The 24,695-nt window shown below is 34.8% G+C and overlaps 1 protein-coding gene across 6 annotated transcripts in view; it reads right to left on the minus strand.

The window, feature by feature from the left end:
• The window catches only part of NEK1 (NIMA related kinase 1), a 216,804-nt gene that overhangs the window by 104,171 nt on the left and 87,938 nt on the right, over nt 1-24,695 (minus strand). For all 6 annotated transcript variants that reach the window (XM_027599178.2, XM_027599176.2, XM_027599175.2 and 3 more), the window contains one exon: nt 18,378-18,480. In XM_027599178.2, coding sequence (XP_027454979.1) covers nt 18,378-18,480 — 103 coding nt within the window. The remainder of the gene's footprint in view (nt 1-18,377; nt 18,481-24,695) is intronic.

The raw sequence follows: 24,695 nt of genomic DNA on the forward strand, positions 1-24,695 counted from the left end.
TCTACCAAGTGTAAAGTAGAACTTGGTAGCTTGTGATGGTGCTTAGGTATTCTGTATCATTGCTAATTTCTGTCTAGCAGTTCTATCAATCACTGAGAAGTAGGGTGTTGAAGTCCCAAACTATACTTGTGGATTTATCCTTTCAGCTGTTTCCACTTTATATATTTTGAAAGTCCATTGTTTGGCATATACCCATTTAAGACTGAAATAACTTCTTATAGGAATGATTCTATTATTATAGAATGTCTCTCTTTGTCTCTTTGTCCTTAGCAATTTTACTTGCTCTGTTAACAAGAGATTCTTTTAGTTTACTTTGTTTGAGGAGAATGTCTTTATTTCCCCTTCATTCTCGAAGGACAGCTTAATCAGATACAGGATTCAGGATTGACAGTTCTTTTCCTTTGGCACTTGAAAATTGCTGTCATTTCCTTCTGTACTCCATAGTTTCAGACAAGGGATCTGATGTCATTCAAATTGGTGCTGCTTTATAGGTAATATGTCATTTCTCTATTAATATACAAAGAATTGTTTTGTCTTTTACTTTCAGAAATTTAATAATATTGCTTGGTGAAGATTTCTTTGTTTATCCTAGCTGCAGGTTTGGTGAGCTTCTTACATCTGTAGGTTTATGTCCCTTGCCAAATGTAGAAAGTTTTCAGCCACTATTTCTTCAAATAGTTTTCTCAGTCCCACACTCTTTCTCTTGTCCTTTGGGCTCCAATGATAGAAATGTTAAATCTCTTCTTATTGTTCCACAGATCCTTTAGACTGAAAAATTTTCTTCTGTCATCTCCAGTCTACCACTGAATCTATCCAGTGAATTTTAAATTTTGGTTATTATAGCTTCCAGTTATATAATGTTCATTTGGTTATTTTTTATAAATTCTGTTTCTTCACTGAGATTTTCCTTTTTTTTTATTCATTCAAAAGAGTTTTAATTGCCTGCTGAAGCATTTGTTTGAAGCAGCTTTAAAATCTTTGTCAGATAATTCCAATATGTAATTCATCTTGATAAATGGTAGCGTTGTGGCCTTACTCATTCAGGTTGTGGTTTTCCGGGTTCTTGGTATGACAAGTGTCTTTTTATTATGCCCTGAATACTTTAATTATTTGAAAACTCTTAATACCTTCAATTTTAGCAGGCAATAGCTCCATTTAGGATTAGCATTTAGGTTCTGGCCTACTTTGTGGGCTTTAAGTCTGATGACAGTTTGCTTTCCTGAACCCTTGTAATATTATTCTAATCTGCTTCACTGTTCTGGTGCTGATGGTGCTCCTGCTCAGTCTCTCCTGGTGCTATCTTGTGAGAATGGAAGTTGCCTCCCTGAGCCACCTGCTGTTACTGGAAGATCTCCTGAGAGTGGGAGGCAGATGACACTTGGTCTGGGTCTTCTTATGTTGCTAGGTGGAGGGCACAGAGATACAAAGGCCTCATGGCTGCTACTCTGTTGTGGATAAATGGAATCACCTGCTAGTGCCCTAGTTGTTGAGTGGAACCGGGATTGTCCAAGGCTTTGTTGCCACTGATGGGTCAAACTGCCCTCCAAGTCACCTGCCCATGCTCTACTTGTGGAATGAGGTTGGACAGCTTGAGGCTTGTTTTTTTTTTTTTTTTTTAAAGATTTTTATTTATTTGACAGAGAGAGACAGTGAGAGCAGGAACACAGGGGGAGTGGGAGAGGGAGAAGCAGGCCTCCCGCCGAGCAGGGAGCCCAATGCGGGACTCGATCCCAGGACCCTGGGATCATGACCCGAGCCGAAGGCAGACGCTTAACGACTGAGCCACCCAGGCGCCCGAGGCTTCATTGTTACCCAGAGCTTACAACAGGATCCTGCTTAGCAGATCCTGAGATTCCACTTTCCTAGTAATTTGGCAAGTGAGAGCAGACTTTTGGTTTTTGTTTTTGCTTTTTTTGTCTATGGTGGATCTGGGAGGCAAGCATGGCTAACACTCAGCCCACAATATATGGGAGATAAAAAGAAACCCCAGGGAACCACATTGCTATTTCTTAAGTCCTGAGGTCTCTAGTTAGTTCATCTTCTTCTTTCTAGCATATAGAATCCTACTACAGTTGTATGTTAACTAGTTTCCAGGGTATTTAATTCTATTTAGAAGGGAGGAGCAGGGAAAAGAGGGTTTATGTCATCTTGTTCTGGAACTGTGCTTAAGGGACTTTTTAGCAGCTAGGGTTTTTGTAATGCAGTATACTGTATGATAGGACCAGTATCATTAAGGTTTAACAGTTACATGGGACTGTTGTAAAGTCTAAAAGAGACTGTTATGGGTTGAACTGTTCTTCCAAAATCTGTATGTTGAAGTCCTAACCCCTAGTACCCAAGAATTTGACCTTATGGAAACAGAATATTTATCAAGTTAAAATATATCATTAGAGTGGATTCTAATACAATACAACTAATGTCCTTATAAAAAGGGGAAATTTGGAGCAGACTCACATACAGGGAGAACACTATGTGAAATGCAGGCAGACATCAGGGTAATGATTCTAATATCAAGGAATGCTAAAGATTGCCAGCCAACCACCAGAAGATAAGGAAGAGGCACGGATGATTCTATCTTGTAGCCCTCAGAAGGAACCTACCCTGTAGACATGCTGATCTTGGACTTTTACCCTCCAGAACTGTGAGATAATGAATTTCTGTTGTTTAAGCTACTCGGTTTGTGGTATTTTGTTATAGCATCCCTAGAAGACTAATACAGAGATAATGTATATAAAATACTTAACATAATGCCTAGCATACTAAGCTTTCAGTAAACAGCTGCTGTTATTATTTGTTGGTTTAACTGTCTATTTATTGCTTATCTTACAAAATCTTGCTGGCACAAAAGAGTCAATAAAGTTTGTGTAATATTAAATAAATGAAAGAATGAATGAAATGTTTAACACTTAACTTCACATTTTTAAGGCATTTTTCCATTAGTATAAGTAAATACAGAATGATTTAAGATGAGTTAATAAAAAATAACATTTCTCAAGGGAAATAATTCGGAAGTTTTTCTAAGTTACTCAACAGAGGAAAACTGATAACCAAGAAAAATTCTTGCACATGTGTACCAAGAAACATGTACAAGAATGTTCAAAGTAGAACTCATACCCAACTCAATAAATACCTACTGTCTGGAGAATTAATAACTGTGGTAATATCCACACAAAATAATATTATACAACTATACTCAACTACATGAATGAATTTTAGAAAAATAATGTTGAATGAAAAAAACCAAGCCCCAGTCTATATACAGTATAGTTTTTTTTTGTTTTTTTCTAAGATTTTATTTATTTGACAGAGAGAGAGCATGCACAAGCAGGCAGGAGTGGCAGGCAGAGGAAGAAGGAGAAGCAGGCTCCTTGCTCATTTCAGTGTTCATAAATAAAGTTTTACTGGAATTCAGCCACACTCATTCATTTACACAGTGTCTATGGTTACTTTTGTGTCACAATGCAGTTTGTAGTTATGACAGAGACCTTATGGCTAATAAAGCCTAAAATATTTATTATCCAGCCCTTTACAGAAAAAATTTGCCAATCCCTAGATTAGAGAGCAGTATATAGACTGAACCTTTTAGTGCTCTACCCTCCTGAGTATAATATTTTGCTTCATAATTTACATATATTACATATATTCTTTTCTTTGTACCAAACATTTTATTTTAGAAGGATAAGAGAATACTTTTTAGAGAACTGAAAAAATTTTTTAAATAAACAACTTAGTATTGAAGAACTAACTTGCTATTACAATACTTTTTAAAAAGAATCAGCAAACTATAATACCCAGCTCACATCTAGTTTGCTGCCATTTTTGTAAATACAGTTTTTCTAGAGCACAGCCACACCCATTTGTTTTGTAGGACACAATATGGACTGTAAGGCCTGAAATATTTACTACTTGCCCTTTTACAGAAAAAGTTTGTCTACACCTGCTCTACAAAATTATCGTGTCTACAAGTTCTACCTAAATTAAAGCAAATACTAATCTGAGATTTAAAAAGAAACAAACAGCAATAGTAAAATAGCTAAAAGCATCATCTCCAAATTCACACAACTGGGCTTACATCCTGCCTCTGTATACTATGTGATCTTAGGCAGAGTACTAAGGACTCTGAGCTGGTTTCAAAACCTGTAACTTTGGAATAATAATTCCTATCCAAAGAATTATTGTCAGGATTAGACTCTCAGTTACTTTACTTTTTATTCATACTGTTTAGAAGAAAGCAAACCATTTGGCTGAAGTCTTCCTTGTTAGTTTCCCTGACTTTTGAAGACTTCATTTTTTTATTTTTTGAAAATTTCAGTGACCCAAACAGGGGAATTTTGAATTCATATGCAAGCATATAAAATTATTTTGAAATCCACATTTTCTTTAAATTTCAATTCAACCTAAAAATTATTTATGTTCCAAATGCTTATTATAAGTCAGGGACTTCAATTTCATTTTGCCACAGAAACAATGTTACAATTCATTATGATTTCCCAAAGCACTTAATAAAACATACTGAGCAAATAATTTACAGCAGTTTTCCAATTTCAAAGGATTTTTAATACTCAGAACTTAATCTTAACTGTTTAGATTTGTTTATTTATAAAGTGATTTGTTAAAGTATTAGAAAACACTTACTAGGTTTGAGACCTGCATGTGTCACAACCTCTTTAAAACTGCTTCTCTTCATCAGCAAAATGGAGATTTTAAATGGTTATAAGGATAAACCACAGGATAAATGTATGTACATTTTCAAACTGTACAAATGGTGACTATTAATATCTATCAATAAATATTGCTGCCTTAAATCACGGATGTTAATTTTTTTCTTGAAGAGTCAGAGTTATTATAAATATTCATTATTGTACTGTGCTCTAGGTATAGTTAAAGATTTAACTAGTTACAATGTTGAATTCGAGAAGTAAATAAGAGTCACAGCCCCAAACGACCACTGTAAAATTAGTTCCCAGGTATTATTACATCCCCACTTAACACCAGTTTCTATTCACATTCATCACATCAAGGTCTCTGTTGGTCAATCTCTCCCTGACCGTTGGATGTTATTCAAAATGAATGACAATGGAAATTGCAAATCTTGCCAAAGATGAAGGATTTCATAAAGATGATGAGAGTGATATTGTAAAACTGTTCAAATCAGATGCAAAATCATCTATACATATGACAGGACAAATTAAATGAATAAAAGAAAACTGCAAAGAATTATAATGTTGATTCCTCAAAATATTTTGGTTATTAAAAAATTAAGAAATGATCTTTAGAAAACTGTCAAAGTGTCAGCCATTTTTAAAAAGTAGTTCTCTTATATTATAAAAGTACATGTAAAATCATGAAGTGAAGGGTGCACCATCTTTCATCAATTCTAATATGAATAATTTTTAACATTTTAACATCTCTGAAATGGGGTACATCTTATAGTCAATGGCATCTTATACTCTGTTATAATCTCATCAACTGTTGGCCAGAAATCAGTTGTAACATAAATGTTATGCCTGAGTGATATCTAAATTTTGTTAGTTTTTCCTTCCTGGTGTCATAACTGGACAACTGTAACCCCTTAAAGTTTTGATATAAGAAATTACTTACGGGCTTGTTCAAAAGGAAACATGACCCCTGCTAGTTGAAAACCTTCCATTGATTTCTTTTAATAAGAACAAGAAAATGCTAGCAATAAAACTTGCAGACTGGTGTTAACTCCTTCAGAGAAAATCCAAGAGACAAAACTGGAGTACTCTTAAGAAATGTTGAAATCTCAATGCACTTGGTGTCATAGAGGATAATATTACTTGAGAAAACATGAACATCAACGACCCTAATTTAAAAAAGAAATGACGGGACACCTGGGTGGCTCAGTCAGTTAAGCGTCTGCCTTCGGCTCAGGTCATGATCCCGGGGTCCTGGGCCCACATCAGGCTCCTTGCTCAGTGGGGAGCCTGCTTCTCCCTCTGCCTGCCACTCCCCCTGCTTGTGTGCACGTGCACTCTCTCTCTCTCTAATGAAAAGTAAAATCTTAAATAAATAATAAATAAGAAATGACCAGATATGAAAACAATGAATGGTGGATCACTACCTCAAAAATTAATGATGTATTGTATGGTAACTAACATAATAAAATTAAAAAAAAAAAGAAACGACTGGAAAGTCAAATTATAAATATGAAGTAGATTTAGGAATGAATACCTTTATCAGTTTATTTCATTCATATTTTCCTTTTTATGGACTCACAAGAATGATATAATTAAAAGATACAAATCTAAAAGCAAGTATAAAAGTTATGTAACAAAAAGTATCGTATCAGTTAAACTGGCAACACTTTTTCTCTTTTAGTCATATGTAAAATAATAATATGCCTTACAGTTGTATCTTGGATTTGATAAAACACATACAGTATTCATTATATAATTCTATCAGAAAAATTACAATCCTCCCTAAATTACTTTCAAATTAATATAGACTTAAATATAGCCAAAATTCTGATAAAAGTATAAGATAAAATAATTATTTTTTAGAAAAATAAATTTTTATTATATCTCAAGATGGAATAGATAAAACAACAAAAGGTAAGTTAAACATCACACAGATGTAGGAGTATTTCTTCACATGTCTCTTGAATGTATTTCCAGGCTCTCTATTTATTTATTTTTGGCTTTGTTTCAAGTTTTTATTTAAATTCTAGTTAGTTAACATATAGTATAATATTGGTTTCAGGAGTAGAATTTAGTGATTTGTCACTTACATATAATACCCAAAAGAAAATAATTTTTAAATTGTATTTTTCAAGGTAAAATCCCAACCAAACTTTTTTTTTCACTCTTTACTCCAAATGTGGATCTCTATTCTAGTTAGACTTACTTTAAGTGATCTTTTTCCAGTATCAACAATGCTGGGCTAAGGAGAGTCTTCCTACATGACACAGGATTGAGTGACAGCACATAACACTACGAGTGTTCCCACAGATTTCTGATTGTGTTTTCAAGGTAGACTCTGAAGAACTTCTTGAGATGTTACCATAGTCCTCTCCTATTCTCTCCTCCCTAAACCTCTCTAATTATTAGAGCTGATAAACTCCTTTCTTATGATGACAATACGTCTATACTCTGAAGTTCCTACGAAGATAAATGAAGGCCAAAAAAATCAGAAAGCTTTTTGTAAGCTTTATAACACACTGTACATAACAATGGTAATTATTTCTATAGTTAATCATCTTCCCTCTCACAGCAGGAAACCAATTTACTCTTCCCCACTGAATCTCTCCCACATCCTCTGCAATAGTGCCCAAGTCAACAAGGCAACAGAAAGGTACTATAAACTCTCCAAAAAGATTAGGGAGATGGGATATCTGGTAAAAAAATTGCTTTGGTATTGCTGAAGTTTAAGAGGTGAAGAAAGTAAGAGAGAAGAAAATCGAGAGCAGTAAGAAAGCCAAAGGATGGAAGCTTTCAGCTAAGCTAAAGAGGTTTTAATTTACCCTCCAGGCAATAAAGAACCACTGAATAACTTTAAGCAAATGAGCAATGCATTCAATTTTGCTTTGGAAAGATCACTGTGGCAGCCAGCTCAAGTAAAAGATGCATTAGAAAGATCTAAGATTAGGGCGCCTGGGTGGTTCAGTCAGTTGAGAGTCTGCCTTCGGCTCAGGTCATGATCTCAGGGTCCTGGGATCAAGCCCTGTGTTGGGCTCCCTGCTCAGTGAGGGTCCTGCTTATCCCTCTCTCTCTCTGCTGCTCCTCCTGCTCATGCTCTCTCTCTCTCTCTTAAATAAATGAATAAAACTTTAAAAAAGCAAATAAAGATCCAAGATTAGAAGTAAAGAGATGAAAAGAGTAGCAAGAGATGAGAATTTCAACTAGGGCAGAAATAAAAATAGAAATGAGGATACAAGATAATCAGAAGATAGAAAACATGTAATTTGGTCACTGATCGGATGGATATGAGTTGGGTGGGCCAGTGACAAGAGGGATGATTCTGAAAGATCACTTGAATTCCCAGTAACTCAAACCAAAAACCTCCTTTGAGGTTTCAAGTCATCTTTAATAGTGATTCTTTATAGTAAGATGCGGTAATACAGCAAGGGCATTAGGTTTGAAAATAATTAAATGCATTTAGTTTTGAAAATACTAAGAATGAGGTATCACAAGGCTCCAGTTCTGGGCAAGATGAAATGAGCACATGCTACCTCTCCTCTCCCACTGAATGGAATTATAAAATCTGGACAGAACATTTGAGGATTCTGAAAAGTAAATAGCAGCAGGTAAATTAGAGAACACCAAAACTCAAAGTACCATCACCAAGTATGTGGTGAGTCCGTAGTTTTGTTTTTTTTTTTTTAAACTATGGTATCTTCTGGCCTAAACCTAACTTTGGTCAAAAACCTGGAATTGAGCACTCTGGTGATGACAGGTTAAAAAAAGAGAAAAGAAAAGAAAAGAAAAACAAACTTCCAGTTCTGGCTTACGGAGCAGAGGGAACTCTTTGGAAAACTTAAGGAGAAAGGAGGAAATCTCCTTTTTTTTTTCTTTCTCTCTCCTTTTTAACTTTCTTTTGTGCTGTAGCCCACAGGAAAACTCACTGCTGTGGTAGCAGCTGAGACAGCAATGGGGAGCTTATAGGAAGCAAACTCTGAGGGAAGGGAACTTTTGTCTGTGACACTAAGTGCCAAAAAGGCAGAGCCAAAACCTATGGCTTTTTTTCCCTCTCCCTTCTCCGTCATCACCCCCCTCCCCACCACCCTGGCTTCAGAGATGAAGAAATCCTAGATAGGAGGCTTATATCTAGAAGACTGAAAAGTAGAGCCCCAGGGAGTAGAAAAGCATCAAGTCAATGGCAGCCTGGGCAAAGCTCAGGAAAATGACCTCCTAAGTTGTGTATAAAGTCCTGGGCTTACTGATAACCTATGTATGTATGGATATAATCCTGTTCTGCACACCAAAGACTTTGAAAATAGAGCTAACAGCTAGACTTCTACCCAGATCTCAGACAGACCACACTGTAGGACAGATCTGAAGGGCACTATAAGACTTTGAGAAAATAAGTTAACCAGAACTGTAGCACACAACAGAAAAGTAGGAACGTGTAGCCTGGGCCTGATAGGTCAATTGTCTGCTAAAACAAATACAATCAACAATCTCTGTATGATTTAAATAAAATCCAGAGTAATACTGTAATATTCCAAATGTTCAGGATACAATCCAAAATCAAGCATATGAAGAACCACAAAAATCTCAATTTACTTGGGAATATACAATAAGCAGATTATGATTAGATGACACAGATGATATAATTACCTGACAAAAACTTTTTTCAAAATTTTTATTTAAATTCTAGTTACTTAACATATAGTGTAATATTGGTTTCAGGAATACAATTTAGTGATTCATCACTTACATATAACACCCAGTGCTCATCATATGACAAAAATTTTTAAAGAAATTATGATAAAAGTGCTTGAAAAGTATCATGAACAGTGGTGAAAAAGGTTAAAATAGGAAGTATTAGCAAAGGAATAAAAGATAAAGAAAACCAAATGGAAACACAAGAAATGAAACATACAACTGCCAAAACAAAAAACACACACTTGATGGGACAAACAAGCAGAATGACAATGCAAGGGGCAAGAGTAAGAAAACCTAAAATCAGGATAGAAATTATCCAATCTGAGTAACAGAAAAGAAACTGGAAAAAATGAACAGAGCTTCACCAACTGGTGGAACAAGAACAAAGATCTAACATTCATGTCATCAGAGACCCAGAGAAGAAGAGAAAGAATACAGTGCTAAAAAAAAAACCAAAAAACAAAAACAATACCTGAAGAAGCAATGGTTGAAAAATGGCGTAAGGCATAAATCTACAAGTTCAAGAAACTTAGCAAACTACCAACAGAATAAACCTAAAGAAATCCATGCCAAAGACAACTTACAGTGCTGAAACTAAAGACAAGCAAAAAAAATCTTAAAGCATCCAGAGAAAAATAAGACATTACTTACAGGAGAAAAATAATTTGAGTGGGTGAGGATTTCTCCTTAAAAACTACATAGGACAGAGGCGCCTGGGTGGCTCAGTCATTAAGCATCTGCCTTTGGCTCAGGTCATGATCCCAGGGTCGGGACTGAGCCCCACATCGGGCTCCCTGCTCCATGGGAAGCCTGCTTCTCCCTCTCCCACTCCCCCTGCTTGTGTTCCCTCTCTCGCTGTGTGTCTCTGTCAAATAAATAAATAAAATTAAAAAAAAAAAACTACATAGGACAGAGAGAAGTGAAGTAACAAGTTTTCAATGTTAAAAGAAATGAACCGTCAACCCAAAATACTATATCAGAAATAAGAGGATTTATAGCTAGCAGGCCTGATCCAAAAGAACTGCTAAAGGAATTTCTATAAACAGAAATGACTTAAGAAAACCTGGAACATTAGGAATGAAGAAAAAGCAAGGGCAAGAACGCCCTTAAGTAAACAGATGAAAGTGTGGGCTCTAAAGTCAGACAACAGAAACTTATTTTTTAAAAAGATTTTGTTTATTTATTTTAGGGATAGGGAGAGAAAGAGAGAGCAAGCACATGAGCAGGAGCAGAGGGAGAAGGGGCAGAGGGAGAAGCAGACTCCCCACTGAACAGGGAGCCCAACACAGGGCTCAGTCTCAGGACCCTAAGATCACGACCTGAGCCAAAGGCAGATGCCCAACTGAGCCACCCAGGCGCCCCTAGACTACAGAAATTTAGATACTTATTCTATCATTTAGCAGCTATAAAGCTTGATCTAGTTAATTTCTTTATGCCTCAGTAGGATATAAAATAAGAATGTAACAGAATCTACCTCAGAGAACTGTTGTGAGATTAGAAGTAATATAAGAACTTAGAATGACAACTAACATATAGCAAGTACCCAATAAACGAGATGTTAACAATTAGTAATATAACTATCAAATAGGATGGAATGGGAGAAATTACTTTTGAATAGAGGAAGTTCTATTCTTCTCTGAGACTAGAGAAAACAAAAATTGGTACAATTATAAATCTGTAAGTTTAGGGGCAGAAAATGTGAGGAAATGTGAGTCTTGTAAGCCCAATTTTCTCTGTGAAATAATGATGAAATCATGATTATCTTCATAGAAAGATAAAGGGCGAAATTATTGAAGAAAATTTCCACGGTGGACAATAAGAGAGGCTACTGACCATGAAGACATAAAAGGACTGCTAGCAGGACTGACAGCTTGGCTGAAGCCAGAGACCAAAAACTGATCTGACATTAATCATCAAAACTTTAATTTCCTTCAGCAATGTTCAGAAGCTTGAATATAAAAATAGTCACTAGCTAAGTTACACATAATAAGGAGGGATATGCCAATTCAGAAAGAAGGGCTCCCTAGGAAGGACAGGCTAACCAATTATACAGGTATGCATATAAGTTTGTGAACTTAATTTTCACATTACTCCAAGTTTAAAGGTATCTCTTTCAGAAACTACACAAATGTCCATCAACTGAGGAATAAACAAATTGTGATACATCCACACAATGGAATATGACTCAATATGGAATAAAAAAGAACAAACTACTGATATACATCAACCTCAAAAAACTATATATTATGGGTGGGGGGATGGGTTAGCCCGGTGATGGGTATTAAGGAGGGCACGTATTGCATGGAGTACTGGGTGCTATACGAAAACAATGAATCATGGAACACTTCATCAAAAACTAATGATGTACTGTATGGTGACTAACATAACGTAATAAAATAAAATTTAAAAAAAACTACATATTATATAATTGATAGATTAATATAAAATCTTTACTTTTTAAAAATTTTTAATTATATAAGTAATCTCTACACCCAACATGGGACTCAAACTCATGATCCCCAGATCAAGAGTCACATGCTCTTCCGACTGAGCCAGAGAGGTGCCCCCTACATAAGGTTTTTAAATAGACAAAACTGGGGCACCTGGGTGGCTCAGTAGGTTGAACGTCTGCCTTCAGCTCAGGTCATGATCTCCAGGTCCTGGGACTGAGCCCTGCGACGGGATTCCTGTTCAGCCGTGAGTCTGCTTCTCTCTCTCTCTCTCTCTCTCTCTCTCCCCCCTTCTGCCCCTCCCCACTGCTCATTCTCTCTCAAATAAATAAAAACCTTAAATAAATAAATAAATAAAAATAAAGAGACAAAACTATAGTGACAGGAAGCACATCAGTGGTTTCCTATAGTTGGTGGCAGATTGATTCCAAAGGGACACCAAAAAACCATCCCCCCAGTTTTATTGAGAAATAATTATCACATAACACTGTACTAATTCAAGGCATACAACATAATGACTTGATATATGTATATATGAAAAAATAATTATCACAAGAAGTTTGGTTAGCATGAGTCATCCTATATAGATACAAGTTTTTTCTTTTTTTTTTTTAAAGATTATTTATTTATTTATTTGACAGAGAGAGAGAGCGCGTGCACACGCACAAGCAGGGGGAGTGGCAGGCGGAGACAGAGGGAGAAGCAGGCTCCCCACAGAGCAGGGGGAGCCCGATGGGGGACTCGATCCAGGACCCCGGGATCATGACCTGAGCCGAAGGCAGTCACTTAACCAACTGAGCCACCCAGGCGCCCACAAATTTTGTTTTTCTTATTGTGAGATGAGAAAACTTAAGTGATTATGGGATAGTGCTATACCATGATTGTGCAGTGGTTACATGACTATTTTGTCCATACTTATTGTGATATACACTTAAGAATAGTGACTTTCATTGTATTTAAATTGCATCCACTAATAAAACCAATTTTTTAAAAAAAGTTCTTGTTTGAAGACCTGGGTAGAATGTTGTCCTATCAAGCATGTTGATAAAGACAGCACTTAAAAGGAGCTCCTTCACCTAGCTTAGTCTACTGTCCCCAGATGTAGTCTCTAAAATTACAGGCAAAGGGAGTGTGATAGGCAGAATTTTAAAAGCTCCAAGGTTTCTTGTTAGCCTTACTGCTCCACCAGGCTTACAAATGCTATATAATCCTCAGCACTTTATATATGATGGATTTTATCTACACAATTAGGTGATGTTAAATGGGATGACTGACATTAAAATAGAGACATTATCCAGTGGGCCTGACCAATCACATGAGCCATTTAATTATTTGTTCACATATTTATTCATCGATAGGAGGTATTTGTGAGTTATTTCTTTTTAAACTGAAGTATAGTTGACATACAAAATTATATTAGTTTCAGGTGTACAACTAAGTGATTCAGCATCTATTTCCATTACAAAATGATCCTACAGTAACTCTAGTTACCATCTGTCACTATACATACTTACTACAACATAACTGACTATAAATCCTATGCTATACTTTATAGCCCCATCACTTATTTATTTTATAACTGGAAGTTTGTACCACTTAATCCCCTTCACCTATTTTGTTCATCCTCTCACTCTTTGCCCCTCTGGCAGCCACCAATTTGTTCTCTTTATTTATTTCTACTTTGTTTTTTAGATTCCATATTTAAATGAAGTCATACAGTTTATTGTCTTTCCCTAACTTATTTCACTTAGCATAACATCTTCTAGGTCTATCCATGTTGTCACATGTTAAGATTTCATTCTTTTACATGGCTGAGTAGTATTCCTATGTGTGTGCATGTATGTGTGCATGCACATGTGTGTGTGTCTGTGTACACATACACATACAGTATCTTCTTTATTCATTCATCTATCAATGGACACTTAGGTTGCTTCCGTATCTTGGCTATTGTAAATAATGCTGCAATAAAGACAGGGGTGCATATATCTTTTCGAATTAGTATCTTTGTTTATTTTGAGTAAATAAGCAGAAATGGAATTGCTGAGTCAGTCAGTATTTCTATTTTTATTTTTGAGGAACTTTCATACTATTTTCCACAGTGGCTGCACCAATTTACATTACTGCTCAGAGCACAAGGGGTCTCTTTCCTCCATGTCCTCACCAACACTCACTATTTCTTATTTTGATACTAGCCATTTTGACAGGTGTGAAGTCATATCACATGAGCTCTTTAAAATCAGAGTTTTCTCCAGCTGGGTGTAGAAGTGGCAATCAGGACTTTGAAGCATGGGAGGGGTTTGATGCACAAGAAGTTATCTGTTGCTGAGATGAAGGGGGCCACATGGCAAAGACCTGACCTGGGCCCCTGGTCAAAAGCTAGTCAGACAATGAAGAACTCAATCCTTTAACAGCAAGAAAAAGAATTCTATCAACACTCTAAGCAGTGAAGAAGATCTTGCCCTACTTGAGCCTCAGATAAGGACACAGATGGCTGACACCATGATTTTAGCTTTATGAAACCATGAGCAGAGGATCCAGTTAAAACATGTCAGATTCCTGATGCACAGAAACTGTAATAAATTTGTGTTGCTTTAAGCTACTAAGTTTATGGTAATTTGTTACACAGCAATAGAAAACTAATACAGAGGGGCAAATTTTAAATAGTACCTCTATCTCATTATAAAAAAGTTCTAATTCCAAACTTAAAATCTGTGAGGCCTTCCCCACAGTTAACTTTAGCTCTCACTTCTATTCACTGCCTCACATTACTAGTGTATATATTCTTATTCGATATTAGGATGATAAATTACTCCAGAGACAAACTACATCTGAGTAAGCTTTAATTAAGTAACCTTTAATTAATTAACCTACTACCCCAAAAATGTTTAACAAACTGCCTTGTTTTTAAATTAGCAGATAGACAAAACTTAATATATGATGCAATACCCAAATAGAAAATAGAAAAATAGAAATTCTTCACTTTTACCCACATCTTTCTAAGGTAAAGTTTTATGTATACACTTAGTCATTTAGGGAATGAAGAAATTCTGTATAGTTTAACAAAATGAATCTTGGAAGGTCATATTAAAAAATCAGTCAAAATGTACTGCTGATCTCTAAGCATGTTTTAAGGTTTTATTTTAAGGATAACAAAATAAAAATACTAAATTCTGGGGGCGCCTGGGTGGCTCAGTCATTAAGCGTCAGCCTTCAGCTCAGGTCATGATCCCAGAGTCCTGGGATAGAGCCCTGCATCAGGCTTCCCGCTCCACGGGAAGCCTCCTTCTCCCTCTCCCACTCCCCCTGCTTGTGTTCCCTCTCTCGCTGTCTCTCTCTGTCAAATAAATAAATAAAATCTTTAAAAAAAAATACTAAATTCTGTTTGTAAGATGGCAACATGACACTATTGCTTCCCTTCTTGAAAAATCCTAGAAGAAAGTTGTTTTAGGTGAATATATAGCAGCACTCAAAAACAAGCAAAACTCTTGGTAGTCCCAAGTACATAAGGAACCCAGACATAAAGAAAAGTATACAAAATCAGTTTTAAGTGAGAAATTTCACTAGCAAAAGCATGTCAGAAAGAATACTACCACAGAAGGTGTGAGCAACATTAAGCATGCTCTCAGACTTGTTGGAAGCTAAGAACATGAGAAGGTCTAGGAGCAGACAACAGTGGTTGCAGTAAGCGAGTGACCTCCATTGCATTACTCATCTCCACAAGCAAGAAAGCAGTTATTTACCTTCAGATAGTAGTGACCAGAGAAGGCATTGTGGTAAAAGACAGGCTAATCCTCTGAATGACTGGTTATAATGAAGAAGAATGAGAGTCTCCTTAGCCCAGAAAATAAACTGTTGAGGTATTTGCCTGGCAGAATATCAATACACATTCCATCCATTCTCTACTCCCAATGAAAACTGTGCAGGGGACAGGTCAGTAACACTCTCCTATCTCACCAGGAGGCCACTCAAACAAAGGTAATGAGCAATAAAATAGCCACTCCCAAATATGAATACTGTCAAGAACACCAAGGTCTGACGAATGCCAACACTGTGAAATAGAGAACTCAAAAACGGAGGAAACCAATAATAGAACACTAAAAACAAGATTTTGCAATAACTGTAGTATTATCAGAAAAATGAGAATATGATTAAGGACATTTAGGGGAAAACTAATTACAATTCATGGACATGAAAACACAAGTTTCTAAATCAAAAGAAGAAACTCATTAGGTGGGCTGAACTGTAGAGTAGACAACACTTAAGACTATATTAGTAGCTAAAAACCAGGCCTAGGAATATTTCTCAAATATAGCAGTAAGAGAGAAAGGGATAAAAAGGATGAAGAAGAGATAAAGAGGGTGAAACAGAAGTACAGACAAAAGGACATCTGATGAAAGTTCCAATCTATCCATCTAACAGGCATTCTCATAAGAAGAAAAAGGAAAAGAAGCAGTAGTTGAAGCAATGGGGCCAAATTAGTTCTAGACTTAAGGCTGTTCTGGATCTGCCTTAACAGAACTTACAAGCAAACTGAAAGACTCAAAACCATTTCCTAGTAACTTATCTGCAACCCAGAATAAGGCCCAACATACTTAAATTCGAAAAAATCCAAAATTTTTATACAGACACACAATACCTGGCATCCAATCATAAATTACGAGGTATGTGAAGAAGCATGAAAAGACTCCAATGAGGAGAAAAATCAATCAGAAATGACAAAGATAACAGATTAGAGGTCATAAAAAAGCTATTATATTCAAATTCAAGAATGTAGAGAAAAACAAAAATATTATAGAGAAATGGAAAGTATAAAAATGACCCAAATAAACTTTAAGAAATAAAAAATACAAGATGAAAAAATTTTCTGAGATAAAAAAAATACAATACAATGTCTGCATGGGATTAATTAGACAAAACAGAAAAGATTAATGAACCTGAAGATACAGAAATAAAAGCTATCCAAAATGAAAAACAGAAAAAAGAGTGAAAAAAATGAACAGACCCTCAATGAGCTGTTGAGAGAGCATCACATGGTCTAGTGAATGGGTACGGAGAGTCTCAGAATCAAAGAGAGAGAAGAGAAAAATATTTTTCAATAAATAATAGATGAAATTCTTCCAAACTTGATGAAAATTATAAATCCACAGATCCAAGAAACTCAGTGAATCCCAACAAAATAAACATGAAGAAAACTACACTAAGCTACACTGTAATCAAACTGTTTCCAATGATAAAATGTTAAAAGTCAGTAGAGAAAAAAGACATATTACATATGTAGGAAAAAGATAAAAATGACAGTGAACTTCTTATCAGAAACAGACATGCCAGAAGATAACTAGAGAAACATCTTTAAAGTACTGAAAGAAAAAAATCTCAACCTATAATATTACACTCACCAAAAATATTTTTCAAAGCAGAAGCCAAAATAATTTTTCAGACATACAAATGCTAAGCATATTCACCAACTGACCACTACTACAACTTATCATTCAAGCATGAGGACAAAATAAAGACAATTCCCAACATATCTTGGGAAGTTTCTGTCCAAAAGAATTGCCAGAGAATATTCTCTATCATAAAGAAAAATAAAGTGAGGGCAGAATAGTAGAATGTAATGATGAGGAAAGAAATATATAAATCTTGACAAGTCTAATAATTGTTTTAAAATATTTTAAATTAAAATCTGTAACTAAAATTCCAGATGCTATTAACTTTGGAGATATGGGGCAAGAGAAAACACAGGAGGTTCTCTTCTACTATCTACAGGAAGGATACAAATACAGATTAATTCCAAAATTAGAAAAACAAATTCATGTGTTAAAAATATAAAGGGTAACCATTAAAAAAAATCTAAGTATCTTTCAATGACATTATTTCAAAGAAAAATATCCTCAATTGAAATAATTACATTAACTCACAAAGATACTGCTTATGAACTTATAGTAGTTATAAATGTAATCAAAGTACACTACCATATAATTGACCTATTTTCTATGTTAGCAAGATGCTTCATGGTGTGGTGTGCTGGTAGAAACAATCATCAGTTGTTCTGTGGACAAAAGGTCAAAAGGCATTTGTGCACCTCTACAAGTCAAAACTATTAGGTTTTAACTACTAAAATGATTATCTAAAAACTGTTAATATCTTCTTGGATACATGACTTAATTAAGTTAGCTGGCATTTTGATATATTTATCAAAATGTTTCCCATTTTTCTTTTAAAATTCTTAGCTACTTAAAAGTATTTAAAACAAAAAGGATGTATGAAAAAACAAACCTAGCAATATAAAAACTCATTTGTTTTAATATAAATATCTAGGTTGCTTTATCTACTTCTCTTTTTAAAGGAAGAATATAGCTATGAACTTACTCTTAATTAACCAAACCATCAATAGAATTTCACCTTGGTATAAAAGATATGGCAGAAGACATATGGTAAAGACATATCACAACTTTATACTCTGTAAAGTTTAGAGTAAGTGTTCGTAAAGATTTAGAATTCATTTATACCTACCTTGTTCCAGACCTTCACTTTGAATATTAATATGTTCAAAATCTCAAAAAAAAAAAAAAATTCATACCATATGTCCTTCAGCTCGAGCTTTATTTTGCCGTGCTTCCCGTTTTCGCTGTAGGAACTCTTCCACTTGTTTAGCTCTTTCCACAGCTAGCTGCCCCTTTTGCCTGAGTAATTTGGACAAATAGCAAAGTCAGAAATTCTGAACATTAAGTATTTGAAAAAGTTAAAAATTAGACTTATTCTAAATGTTTTCTTTGTTGCAGAATATGAAATAAAACCTTCCCCTGTAATGAAAAAATAGCTACATATTTTACTACTACCTAAATCACATTCTTCACTTAATTAAATAGAAGTAAAATCTATACTACTACTCCAAATCTTATCAAGAAGGTTTCTCTCACATTTATTTAATCTATTCTACTTATAAACCCATAAAATTATTTTGGACTATAATTATAGAAGAATCTCAATAGTTTCCCAGTAGTGAAACCTATCTCAGAACTCTGTACCAAATATATCTAAGAACCTTCTTTAAACAGCATTGAAGTAAAATTAGAGCAGTACAGTAGCAATTTCAAAACTGAAATATGAATTCAAAAATGAATAAAAAGTTTGTGAGTTTTCACAATACAGTAAAAAGCAATGTCTAAATTCCTTGAGTATCACAACTATTAAAAAAGTAAAAAGTAAAATGCACAGGTTATATTTCTCTATCTTTCTCTGACAATTATAAAAGAATGTAAACACGTTGAGCTTAGACTACAAATAAAAACTATAAGGGCGCCTGGCTGGTTCAGTTGGTTAAGCATCGACTCTTGATTTCTGTTCAGGTCATGATCTCAGGGCTGTGAGATTGAGGCCTGAGTTCGGCTCTGCACTGGGCGTGGAGCCTGCTTAAGATTCTCTCTCCCCCTCATCCCCTGCCCCTCCCACCCCTGCTGGCATGTGCTCCCTCTCAAAATTTTTTAAAAATTTTAAAAATTTAAGTTTTAATTTTAAAAATATATATAAACATTTGTTGTTTATCTAATATATACTATACCTGTTCTATTGTACCTAATATATATTGTGCCTTTTACATATTATGCCTGCCTGTTATATATTTTGAAAGACACAAAAATAAATAAAATCCAGCCCCAACAATCAGAGAATTCATAGCATAATATCAACTGCAGTTAATTTTGGAGGTGTTAACTCACCTCCAAGTGATTGGCTGTGCTTCCACTCAGATTTTGGCTACTAAGGCACACAAACTTCCTACAGCCTCTGTTTAAGATCATAACTAAATTATGTTCTGAATAATATATGAAGTAATGTCTTTTCTGTCTTCCAATAGGTTTAAACACTTCCTGATTTCAATCATTGGAATTTTCTAAGATTAGATAATCCCAATAACTGGTTAAGAACATTTTATTATGACTGTCAGGTGTATGTAGGTAGCTAACTCTTAATCTAGTTCCACATCACCAAATTCAGAAATGTACTTCATAATCCATGGTAGTTTGAGTAGATTAAGAACAATGAGTAAGAAATTTGTTTATGCCTCTGTAGTGCACCTGTGCTATCCTCTAGCAGTCATACTATGCACCGTATAATTATGAGATTAACATCTAGTCTGGATGCAATACACCTCCCTGCATATATCCAGGCAAGGCTGTATCCTAGTCAGCTATAGTCCCTTTATATAAGGTTGGGCCTGAAGAGGGCCCATAAGCTTTAAGAGGATATGACACTTAGACATGTAATCTGAAGCTGCATGTCTACGGGTAAGGCTCTTTTGGGGGGTCCTGGAAACTTACACCACCACTTACAATTAAATAAAATTGCTGATCTCTATGCTTTGTATCCTGACTGCATCTCTGACCGTTATAAAAGTAAAACATGTTTCATTTCCCATCCTAAGATACTATGTCCAATGTTTGTCAGTCTAAACCTCCAACTGACATATGTTAATACAACAGCTGCAAATAATTGTTTTAGTAAAACCTGATCATATATATAATGGTTTTGATTTATAGATTTTCATACCATTTAAATATATAAAGTACTCCTGTTCTATTTACTTATAGAATTTATAGGTTTAGCTTCAATGAATAGTCTTTTCCTAAGCTGGTTTAAATAAGCAGGTTTACAAAACTCACTGCTTTCAATCACAAACTTAAAACCTGTAGTGATTTTTGCTTTACATTATTTCTTTTCCCCTCTCATTTATTAAACAAATACTTATCGTCAACTATTTGCCAGTATTATACTATATCTGTCTTTGAAGATGTAAAGATGTATAAAACAGAGTTCCAAAAATGCAAGGTTGATTCAATATACAAAAATGAGAGTAATGAACCTTATTAAAAGAACAGAAGGACAAAATCAGTTTAATTAATTCTATGACCCCTCATAACACTTAAAAACCTATAAATAAACTGTCTTTATTTTTCACATTTGTTTACTACTTCATATACACTAAAATAAGAACCTGAGCCCCGCATCAGGCTCCCTGCTCGGTGGGAAGCCTGCTTCTCCCTCTCCCACTCCCCTGCTTGTGTTCCCTCTCTTGCTGTCTCTATCTCTTGTCAAATAAATAAATAAATAAAATCTTTAAAAAAAGAAAAAAAACATACTTATATTCTTATTCCTAAGACAGTAAAACTGCTAAACTGTTGGCACAAATTGTTCATGCTACCTTCATAGAAATAAACCAGAAATAGTCTATTTATTCAATGGTCATTTTCTTCCTTAAACATTATTAAGAATTCATAGGCACATATTATTTTAGACAAATTAAACACTCTATCTCCTCCATCTTTTGAGTTCCAAAATTATTCCACTTAAAATCAGTAAAACAATAATCTAGATTAATAATAAAGTAATGGTAACATAAACACTATATAAACCACAATTACTATATAAATATATAAACCTAAGAAATTAGGAATTAGCAAAGTAAAATACAGAGACATTAAAATGCGTTAAAAAGAAGTAATTATTCTAAGACAACCCCTTTTTTCATCCTGAAAAGGGGGGTAGGGACGGAGTAAGTTCTTCCCTTTCCTTTTCTTATTACAAAGGCATGAATAAGTGCCAACATCTGGGTAAGTTACTTCATATCCATGGCTCAAATCCTTTACAGGTAAGGGATATTTAAAAGTTTTGAAGGATGATTATGGGTGATTAAGAGGTAAAAACAACACAAAAATAAGTAGCAATCCAGGTAGAAGAAATAATCTGAGAAATAAAAAATGAGTCAATATGGTTTAAGGTAGAAGAGCTGGAGTGGTATAGAGTTAAGGAGATGAGAAAAGAACATAGGGGGTTTACTCATTAAGCTTCCTCCTCTGTTTAAGTGGGATAATGTCAATCTGATGGAATGGAACTGCTGTCAGCTTTACCCAAATTAAATGATGCAATAGAAAGAAAAAGACTTGGAAAAGTAAAAGCACCTATAAAACACAAGTATTAAGAGGCACTCAATAGTTTTATAAAATGGTCTTACATGGCTCAGGCTCTAATATTAAAAAGCTCATTGAATGTAAGTTCATCAGCTGCAAAGTGTACCACTCTGATGGGGGATGCTGCTAAGGGGGAAGGCTATGTAAATGCAGGGACAGAGATAATAGATGGGAAATCTCTGTACCTTCTCTCTAAGTTTTGCTGTAAACCTAAAACTGCTCTAAAAGAAGTATTAAAGAAAAAGCTAATTGAAGAGGTGTGTTAAGACAGATACAAGCAAAGTCAGACTGGCCAGAGTTATTGATAATAAGGGAAGAGGAAAAATAGGTAAAGCCATAAAGAGGGGAGCAGGCAAAGAGGGGTGATCCAAAATACAAGGAAAAGAAAATTTGAAAGAGTTGACCATAAACATCAATTTGCTGATTCAGTTTGAATTAGGGAAAAGAACTGACCAGAAAAGACAATGACATACAAATTACAATAAAACCAGATATTATGACGGTGTGGAGAAAATGTTCTTTAATGCCAATGGCTGCTAAAATGTACAAGACAAAAGAATCTAATATTTAAATGGGAGGAGACCTTAAGTATTAACTAGTCTAACTTCTTGATGAATAAAGCATTCCTCCACTCCCATCTGGATATACCTGACACATGGTCATTCAAACCTCTAGTTTAAGAGCTTCAGTTTGAGGACATTCGTTAAATCCCACGACAGGCCAGCTACTGAACAGCCCTCATATTGGGCTAAAATCGGTTCCTCAACTTCTGAGTCATAATAATTCTACATGGTGGAAATATATATAAGCCTAATTTCTCTTTTACATGAAAAGCCATCCAATTTTTCTAGGCTTGCTCCTTTAAGCATGATTTCTTTAATGGTGGCTAAATTCTCCCAGCTTCTTTAATTTTCCTAATAAATTGTTTTAATCCTCACTAAAGTCAATATGGCACAACAGTCAAATGAGTGAACTGTGGAAACAAACTATCCAATTTCGACTTCTGGTTTTACTAATAAATAGTTATGTGGCCTTCAACAAATTGTTTATGCAGTGCCTCAATTTCTTAATCTGTAAAACAGGGAGAATTTTAATACCTGCCCCCATGGCATTGGTGATAAATAAATGAGTTAATACTATGGTCAATTCCCATTATTCACAGTAGTCATGTTCTGTAAGGTCACCATGAACAGTGAATTAGCCAATACTGAACCACCACCCCTAGGAAAAATACAGGATTATGTTCCTACTAGCCTCTTGTTACAACATCTTCCACAATGCATTGATATGTAACACTGTTTTATATGTGTTTCTATTTAAAGACGCCTTATTTAATGTATATAGCCTGAACTCTCATCTCGGCCAACAACACAGGCAACAATACTCTTTCTCACAGTGGAGCAAAGCTTATTTGACACAAATATTTTCTCCATGAGATACTTCACAGCCTTCCTGCACTTAGGAGCATCAGACAGCACTTCAGTGCTGTTTGAGGGCCATTTTAATCATGAAATCACCAAGATGATGCACAAAAATGCAAAGTTCAGTAATAAATACACCACTAAAACTACAATTGTTTATGAGTGCTGAAACAAGAATGCAAAGCATCACCTTTTCAAACTCAAATTGGAATATGTGCACCAGAAAACTCAAAATTTTTTGCTGCTCTGTACACATCCATGAATGTCCATGAAAGCACTGGGAGTACTGATTGTGGGGTTGTATATAAATTTTAGCAATGAGTCAAATTCATAAACACACACTCCACAAATAATGAGAATTGACTATACATATAAATTACTTCAAACTGGTCTTGGCAGAAAGTGCCCAACTAAATATTAGCTCCTATTTTTATTATCGTTATCATCTTCATAAATCGCTATTCTTACAGGTGCCTAGTTTATCAATATCCTTTTATGTAACCAGTATAGAATATAGTGAAAACTTCATCTCCTCTACTACTTTAATTTCAAATTTTATATTTTTAAAAAACTTCTTTAGCTCCTAAAAAGCTACTGGTACTGGCCAGAGTGTAATAAAATGGGCACTATCATATATTGTTAGATTGAACATAAACTGGTACAGTTTTTCCAAACAGAAATTTATATTTAGTTAATATTTAGTTATATTTAGCTAATAATATTTAGTTAATATTTAGTTAATACATAGTTAAATAAATTTAATATATTAATATTTCTTTCTAGAATCTTCACCAAGAACATAACTGACCAACTTCTGTAATCCAATAATTGTCCTTCTAAGATTTTATTATACAGAAATGAGGAGCAAAAAATAAAATTTAGTAAAAAAAATTCCAAAAACATTAAAAATTACAAACAATGGATTACAGTAGGAGATGTGTTACATAAATTATGGTAATTCAGACCCTGGAATCTTACAAGACATCAAAATCCCCTTGAAAACAATTTTAGCATGGGAAATGTTATGGTAAAAATGTTAAATAAAAATTGATAAAAAAAAAAAACCCAAGCAGAAACAAATTTGTATGTACAATTTGGTCTCCACTAACTAAACAAAAAAATGCAAATAAAATAGACCCAAGTCTTCACAGGAACTGCCTCTGTAGAGATGAGCAGTGATTTCCATTCCTGCTTCTAACACCCTTCTTATGCTTCATAATTTTTCTGAAACTAACTGTATCACTTTGGCAAGCAGAAAAACAAGACAAAAAACCCACTTGTAACTTTCCTTTGGGGTTTCTTTTTCCATGAGCAAAAGGGAGAGAAAAGAGGTATGAATGTTTGGTTAAGAAACTGTGGAAAGAGACGAGATGCCCTTCAACAGATGAATGGATAAAGAAGATGTGGTCCATATATACAATGGAATATTACTCAGCCATCAGAAAGGATGAATACCCAACTTTTACATCAACATGGATGGGACTGGAGGAGATTATGCTAAGTGAAATAAGT

Source organism: Zalophus californianus, chromosome 2 (assembly GCF_009762305.2).
Source record: "Zalophus californianus isolate mZalCal1 chromosome 2, mZalCal1.pri.v2, whole genome shotgun sequence".
In the NCBI taxonomy this organism is placed as follows: Eukaryota; Metazoa; Chordata; class Mammalia; order Carnivora; family Otariidae; genus Zalophus; species Zalophus californianus.